The sequence below is a fragment of the Melanotaenia boesemani genome, chromosome 8 (genome assembly GCF_017639745.1).
Source record: "Melanotaenia boesemani isolate fMelBoe1 chromosome 8, fMelBoe1.pri, whole genome shotgun sequence".
NCBI classification, from domain to species: Eukaryota; Metazoa; Chordata; class Actinopteri; order Atheriniformes; family Melanotaeniidae; genus Melanotaenia; species Melanotaenia boesemani.
In genome coordinates this window covers 20,467,120-20,475,834 of record NC_055689.1, presented here as the reverse complement: position 1 = coordinate 20,475,834, position 8,715 = coordinate 20,467,120, and the positions used below count along the sequence as shown (strand labels likewise).

The window sequence follows — 8,715 nt, the reverse complement described above, 5'->3', positions numbered from 1 at the left end:
GTGTATGTCTTCTAATCACTGGAACTGCTTCTTTAAGAACATTGTTTACTCATTTGCTTACTTAAGAAATGACTACCCAGCTCAGAAACAGCTGTAAAACAGTGCCAATGAGGAGCATTTTTATTATCCCAGGTTAAATATTGATGAGGGAACCTTTTGACCTAATCAGATTGTCCAAGGGTTTATCTGGTTGTAAATTATGTGATTGCAGCTTTTTAGCTTGCTGGTTAAATGTTTGATGTCTGAGGTTTTTGTCAACATGATAATGACTTTATTTTACAGCATGAGCTATTTGGGAAGTCCTGCTGGGCCAAACATACAGGACTTCCACTGGTGGGTTGCTGCCTGAAAAGGTTTGGGAACCCTCAAAAAGTTGGACAGTCTCTGATCTGTCTTAGCTGAGATAAGATGCTGTTGACCACTTCTTGCTATTACTGTTACAGTAAATATTGGTGTTGGCATATCATTTTTACTGTGGTCAACTGGATCAAAAAATCATATTAACTAATATAACTACAATATGCTCAGTTTTTGATATCATGTTATTAAAGCTGATGGTCCTTAGCCATGGTAGGATTCAAATTAGTTATGTGCAATATTTTCCTCGAATTATGATAATGTAGAGCTGCTGGTACCATATTTAAACATTTTCAATCTGGCAACTCTGTTTGGAAGGAACTGAGAAATGACAGATAAGATAAGAAGAGGCAGAAGCAGAGATATCCCGACTGTCAAGAGTAAATAGCACCTTTCATTAGATGCTGTTAAAAGTTTTATGTGTAGTGTCCAGGCATACAGGGTGTGCAGAATTATTAGGCAAGTTGTATTTTTGAGGATTCATTTTATTATAAAACAACTACTATGTTCGCAATGAACACAAGACTCATAAATATCAAAGCTGAATATTTTTGGAAGTTGGAGTGGGGCTTTTTTAGTTTTAGTATCTTAGGAGGATATCTGTGTGTGCAGGTGACCATTACTGTGCATAATTATTAGGCAACTTAACAAAAACCAAATATATACCCATTTCACTTATTTATTTTCACCAGGGAAACCAATATAACAACTCAAAATGTACAAATATACATTTCTGGCATTCAAAAACAAAAAAACAAATCAGTGACCAATATAACCACCTTTCTTTGTGAGGACACTCAAAAGCCTGCCATCCATAGATTCTGTCAGTGTCTTGATCTGTTCACAATCAACATTGCGTGCAGCAGCAACCACAGCCTCCCAGACCCTGTTCAGAGAGGTGTACTGTTTTCCCTCCCTGTAGATCTCACATTTGATGAGGGACCACAGGTTCTCTATGGGGTTAAGATCAGGTGAACAAGGAGGCCATGTCATTATTTTTTCTTCTTTTAGACCTTTTCTGGCCAGCCACGCAGTGGAGTACTTGGATGCGTGTGATGGAGCATTGTCCTGCATGAAAATCATGTTTTTCTTGAACGATGCTGACTTCTTCCTGTACTACTGCTTGAAGAAGGTGTCTTCCAGAAACTGGCAGTAGGACTGGGAGTTGAGCTTGACTCCATCCTCAACCCGAAAAGGTCCCACAAGCTCATCTTTGATGATACCAGCCCATACCAGTATCCCACCTCCACCTTGCTGGCGTCTGAGTCGGAGTGGAGTTCTCTGCCCTGTACTGATCCAGGCATGGGCCCATTCATCTGGCCCATCAAGACTCACTATCATTTCATCAGTCCATAAAACCTTAGAAAAATCAGTCTTATGATATTTCTTGGCCCAGTCTTGACGTTTTATCTTGTGTGTCTTGTTCAGTGGTGGTCGTTTTTCAGCCTTCCTTACCTTGGCCATGTCCCTGAGTATTGCACACCTTGTGCTTCTTGGCACTCCAGTGACGTTGCAGCTCTGAAATATGGCAAAACTGGTGGCCAATGGCATCTTGGCAGCTTCACGCTTGATTTTCCTCAGTTCATGGGCAGTTATTTTGCGCCTTGTTTTTTCAACACGCTTCTTGCGACCCTGTTGACTATTCTGAATGAAACGCTTGATTGTTCGATGATCACGCCTCAAAAGCTTGGCAATTTTAAGAGTGCTGCATCCCTCTGCAAGACATCTCACTATTTTTGACTTTTCAGAGTCCGTCAAATCTCTCTTCTGACCCATTTTGCCAAAGGAATGGAAGTTGCCTAATAATTATGCACACCTGATATAGGGTGTTGATGTCATTAGACCACACCCCTTCTCATTACAGAGATGCACATCACCTGATATGCTTAATTGGTAGTAGGCTTTCAAACCTGTACCGGTTGGAGTAGAACAACATGTATAAAGAGGATGATGTGATCAAAATACTCACACACTGTATGTGATATAATGTGTAATATTTTCAAGACTTGGGACAGCTCTATCAGACTTAAGTTGAACCCTTATTAATAATAAAAGAAATGACTGAAAATATTTTTGCACAAAACCTGAGACATTGTGAGAAGTACACCAAGCACAGCAGAACTATGATATAAAAGGTCTCATTTATTCATTAATTACACAGCATATTTGTTAATAAAAACATCTGCGGAAAAATAAAATTAACCTCACTATCTGAATCCTGTGTTATAAGGGAATATGCGACCAAGATCATTTTAAAGCACAAAAGCATCACACAGGCTTTCTTTGCATAGACTGCACCACCATCAGTTTCCATCAGACACTCGTGTCAGCTTAACAAGGCCGCACAGTACAAAGCACTTTACTGACCCTATTTAATTTGCTATCCTCTAGAGTTTACCTACCCGGGGGCCACTTCTGTTTGACAAGGTAAGAGCATGACTAATTACAGTAATTGAGTATGAATATGATAGTTTTGTTGTCACTCTGCAGCTTTTACAGAGTTAGTTTAAAGGGGTTTATCAAACACAGAGGCCAGGATGCTACATATTTCTGTTGTCCTCTTTGTTGCTCATTTTCTGTCATTTATATTTACAAGGTGAAGTTACCCCCCCCCAAAAAAAAAGAAAAAAAAAGAGCTGATTTTGTCCTTTTAGATTGGTCCATAGAGTAAATGATCAGGGGAGCACGAGGTGTGATCTATCTATGTAGTCATCTCTGGTGCATATCAAATTAACAAATGCTATAATCCCAACAATCAATCACCATAATTCATAATTTGTTTGAGTTCATTCAAATGTCAGTGTTTATTTACATAATTAAGTTTTGTTTTTTAAGGGAGGGGATGCTATAACCATCATCGGAGGGGTTCTCATCATGTTTAGTGTTTTTTGACAAACTGGTGTTGTGTTCATGGTGAATCTGATCACCAAGGTGCCATTTGTCAGCCATGCAAAAATAATAATAATAATAATAAAAAAAAAGCCATCATACACTTTCATACAATTTTTTTATCCTGCAAATAATGAAATAGTTGTATTTGTACCTCACAAAAGTGTATATAATATATATTAAAAAAAGGAAAAGCAACTGAAACCACCAAAAGTGGAACTATTTCTTACACAAATGCTGCCAGCAAACATTTGTGGAATTAAATTAACTCTCTATTGAAATGATTCTCTAGTTATAAGACCAAACGGATGTCACCATTTAGCTTTTAGCTGGGCTTTAAACAAAGGAAAATACAGTTTACTTCAAACTGAATAATGAATCTAAGTTTTCATCTCAAAACACTTCAAAAGAAAATTGAACAGGTCACACATCCTATTATCATATCCAGAGTTCAACCTTTTCCTTCCACAAGTTCAAGTTATGTAGCATCTGAAGTGGTGAAACACTGCTAAAATCTGTTCTAATTTAACCCCCCATGTTCAGGAGAGTTAAAAAGAAGTACAAACTACTTTGGGGATAGAACTGCATTTTTCTATTTGATGTGTTAAACATGTGGATGTCTGAGGCTCAGGAGAAAGACAAAATCACTTAAAAACATTTCTGAATGGCACAATATGTGTTCAACAAGTCTTTATCTGAAGTTATTCAAATAGAGGTTCAAGGTCAGGTCCAAAGTTATTCCATAAATCTGAAGATATCCAGTGTTACACTTGCACAGAGGCCACATTCATGATTAAGTGCAGGGTCTTTTCAAAGGAGTCCAGAGAAAGCAGCACTTGTCAAGTGGCATATTTCAGTTTGGGAGTCTGTGAATTGCAGGAGAGACTGGACAGAGAAGCAATACCAGCAGTCGTCACGGTACCATGGCTCTCCACAAACATCGGGTCCAGACAAGCAACTTTGGCAGCGAAAAAAGCGTGAATACAGTGAAGCACGGCGAAGAGGTTGGAGAACTCCAGCTCCTGGAGGAAAGAAAAAGTTACACAAAAAACACACACAAAAATCAATACTCAAGTTAGACACTAGTGACTGAAATGATATAATCTTGTTGATGTGAAAACATCTCTCAAACTGAATTTACCTTTGCTTCAATCGATTTGGAGTCTTGATTTTGGAATAAAAACTTGATCTTGCTTTTTCCATCATCAGATGATCCTTTTAGTTGGGAAAACTTGTATCTCCACAGCACTGCCTAAAATGACAGATTAACATTTGTGTTACTTGTCTTGATTTCTTCTGATTTAATTAATAATTCTTTCTTTTGACACTGAATAATTCATATTAGAATCCCATAAATATGGTTATAAATGTTGCACATCAGCAAATCAGCCAGATATGAAGTTTTGTGACATTTAAATGTGTTATTTCTGCCAGTGGGAAATTTTAAAAAGCCACATTATAATTTCACCTGAAACAGCAGAGCTTAAGTGATTCAATTAGCAATAAACCAAGTTAACAAAAGCAGCACAGCAACTAAGTTTCCAGATTCCTCATGTGGACAGTGAACCATGCTTTCCATATAAATATAGGTTATTTGTGAGCTGCTGCATTGTGCAAACTTCTGCCATCAAAGCTACTGCTGATTGAATATTGTGTGCAATAACTTCATTTTTTTTAATCCAACAGCAGATATTCATGAAGCATTATAAGGGTGACACAGAAGTGTCACCTATTCTACTCTGCTTTTGAAATCCACTCTTGCTATTCTTGTCAGAGGTGGTGATATCATGATCTCCTGCATGTCAATCACAAACATTTCCTCAAGGAGATTCAGAAAGCAACTCTGATGAGACTCGACATCTGCAGTGCGGCTGTTATTGCTGCATTATTGCCATTCCCCAGAAAGGAAGGCAGGCCCTTATTTTTTACATTTGTTTACACATTAAATGTATTCACGTTCCACTTTGGAAAGCGCTGCCAGGTGGCAGCAAACTGTGGTAGGTCCCACCATACTGTTGCGATTTTTAGAATACAATTGACTATTTTTAAGACAATCACTGTCAAATTAAATTTTCAAGATTATTTCACGCTGGTTTAGAGACTGTGCTGCTTAAGTAATTTCTCCGTGTACTTTGGACTCTTTCGAGACTTGTTATGATGAGTTTCCATGGCAACGGAAGAGTTGTTTACCAGTGAGATCAACTGATGAAGCTCTCCAAAACTAAGACAATCAGCAAAATAACACACCAAATTCCAAAGGAGTCGAAGAGGAAGCAAAGAGGATGTAGGGCAGGAGGAAGGCAAAAATAAAAACGGTGGAAATTCAAACCATTTCTCCCAACCATTGTGATGGGTAACGAGAGATCACTAGCTAACAAAAATGGATGAACTTGAGATGCAAACAGTGTTATGTGCTTCACTAAAACATGGCTGCATGAACACATCCCGTTAATCCCGTCACTGCTTAGCCCTTCTGATAAATTAGTAGTTTGTTTGTTAGTTTGATAGAGAGATCAACTGCTGAGTATATTTAGCACTCCCCTGCTCTTCTAGAAACAGTAAATATACTGAACTGTATCTGTTATTGTTATTTAACTCCATCACCTGTACCTGTTAACTTCACAAAGCTTACAATAAACAACTGAGAAATATACAAATATAAAGAAGTTTCAGCACCAAACGGAGAAAAATCTGCCAGTGAATCAGTAATGACAGAACTGACTGAAATCACCAACTTTCCAGTCAGTCTACTATGTCCACATGTGGAGTGACCAAAATCCTTCATCACAGCAGAAATAATCTCATACTAAAATACAGAAGAGGCAGTTAAAAGAAAACTATTGGGAAAGTGTTGACAGCCATATAAGGATTACTGACTAGTGGATACAGAAAAAGTAAAAATCCTCATTTTAAAGTCTTTACTGAAGGATAACAGTTACTGGAATAACATCATACCCCCACCCAGCAGTGAATTTCTGTTTCGACTGCCAATAAAACAAGAGAGATGCAGTAACTTATTGAAACCTGTAAACATTAATTAAAAGACAGAATATAGGCCAAAAGCAGAGCTTGTACAATTCTAATGAGCTTGAAAGTCAGTATTTGGTTTGAGCACATTTATTCTTCAATGCCTTCTGAACCCTTTTAGACAAGCTTTCCTGTAATTTCTTCAAGTAGGCTTTAAGAATATTTCTCCAGGCCTCTTCACGGACATTTCAAAGCCCTTCTTTGGATGTTTGCTGCCGTTTGTTACATTCTCAGTCCCACACTGCTTCAGTAATGTTGAGGTCTGGGCTCTGAGGAGGATTTGACACTTCGTAAGACTTGTTGACACTGATTTATGGTCCTGTTCTGGTGTCATTTGACATACCTCAGCCTTTTTTTGTGTGTGTGTTTGTTTTTTTTTTCCTTCTCTATTTCTCTTCCCCAAGTATTTCTTCCCTAACAGTCATCTTTCCATGGAGACCACTTCTGATGAGGCTTCAGCCAGCAGCAGATGGATTAATGAAGGCCCAGGTGGATCATTTGCAAAAGACCAAACTAGAAGACTCGAAGAATAAAGACTACAATATCTGTTATGTATTCATTATATTTATTTGTATTATTCTATAATATTTAATCATGATTTATTTAATAAACTTTTATTTTGTTCAACATCTTACTATCTTACTTACCAAGTCAAAAATAGTAATATTATTGCCAGAGGAATAACCTGCTGAATCATATAAAACTGTTCCACTTTATATATTTTATGTCTTAATCCATCCCACAGAGTAGAGCTAGATAGATAGATAGATAGATAGATAGATAGATAGATAGATAGATAGATAGATAGATAGATAGATAGATAGATAGATAGATAGATTGATTGATTGATTGATTGATTGATTGATTGATTGATTGATTGATTGATTGATTGATTGATTGATTGATTGATTGATTTACCCACATACAATATGTGTGAACTATCAGGGTAAACCATAGACATGAGAAAACTACTTAACATATAGACACCAGCAGCATGTCGTATATTTTGGATAAGGAGGATAGAACTGCCATCTCACAGCAAGAAAGTTTTTTTTCGTGGAATCTCAGCTGAGATCTTTCTCTGTGGGACTTTTTCTGGGTACTCCAGCTTCCTCCGACAGTCCAAAAACATGCATGTTAGGTTGACTGGTGGTTCAGAGTGGACCCATACGAGTGTGCTTGAGAGTGTGAGTGATTGTTTGACTTGTTTATCTCTGTGTTGGCCACAGAGACGAGGGTTACCCTGCCACTCATCTGCTGCCAGCTGGGATAGGCCCAAACAATTCCATGACCCCAAACTGGGTGGATGGATATTTTGGAAGTTTACTCTTGTATCTGTATTTCCAGTTTAGGTTTTCCATATGGAAACAGTACCACAGACATGATGGAACATCTCACTGAATCCTCAGCCAGCAGATTACAGCTCTACTTGTCAAACACAGTTACATTTGTGTTGTTTCTGACTGAAACCAACATGTTTATTTTCAATTTGCCAATAGCAGCTTTTTAATTACAGAGTAATCCTACCCCTCATATTGTCTGCAATAGCGCTTTACATATGGATTGGGTTTGGTGCATTTCTTTCTATGAACAGTATTCTGGCAACATTTTAATCTTCCTTAGGGGACATTGTTGCTTCATACTGTAGGAATTAGAGCCAAAATCTTAGAGAACAATATGGCAGCGCTTGTGTCCGGCTCAGCAAAATGTGCACCAGTGGAGTAATCTGCATGGCAGTCAGATATTGGGAAAGGACAAAATGAACTGCAGACAAGAGTTCGAGGTTTGAGCTGGTGTGTGTGTGTGTGTGTGTGTGTGTGTATTTTTTTATTGTGTTCACACAATAAAAAAAATAGTTGGAAGAAAGAAAATAAGAAAAAGGAAAGCTGAAATGTCATGGTTAGTTCCACCACCCTGTTAATTGAAGCTTTCTGTGTTTTTTCCATATTTATGTTGATGGTAAAGGACTCTTATTATAATCTAACTGTAGGCCCATAAGCATTATTACAACTCTTAGTAAAGTCATGGAAAAATTTGTAATCTCACAAATTTCAAATGATTTTTTTGTTAAATAAACTTGGTTCTGAGTTCTAACATGCCTACAAAGTGGCCACTCATCCTGTACCGCACTTGTCTTAAACTGATCAAAGAAAAATGGTTGGCACTGTTTTACTAGATTTTAGTGCAGCTTTCAATGTGACAGAACTAGGGCTGTCAAACTATTGAAATATTTAATCAGATTAATCACATCTTACATATTAATTAATAATGATAATCATCATTTGCAACTATGCCTGAAATTTGCCTGTTTTTACTGTATTGTATCAACAGAAAGAGTCAATGCTGACAAATATTTACTGTTAACTGACCTTCCCTTGAGTTTAACTGAAGTTAAACAGTCAATATTGATGAAGAAACTCTAATAAAGCTGAAGATCTGGCT

General features: G+C 37.5%; 1 protein-coding gene across 1 annotated transcript in view; it reads right to left on the bottom strand.

Annotated features, from left to right (window-relative positions):
* Window positions 1–2,509: 2,509 nt before the first annotated feature.
* The window catches only part of sntg1 (syntrophin, gamma 1), a 42,571-nt gene continuing 36,365 nt past the window's right edge, over window positions 2,510–8,715 (bottom strand). Inside the window, exons 18-19 of the mRNA XM_041991304.1 lie at window positions 4,388–4,498; window positions 2,510–4,268 (exon numbers count right to left, since the gene is read on the bottom strand). Of these exons, the coding sequence (XP_041847238.1) occupies window positions 4,086–4,268; window positions 4,388–4,498 (294 nt within the window). The 3' untranslated portion in view covers window positions 2,510–4,085. The remainder of the gene's footprint in view (window positions 4,269–4,387; window positions 4,499–8,715) is intronic.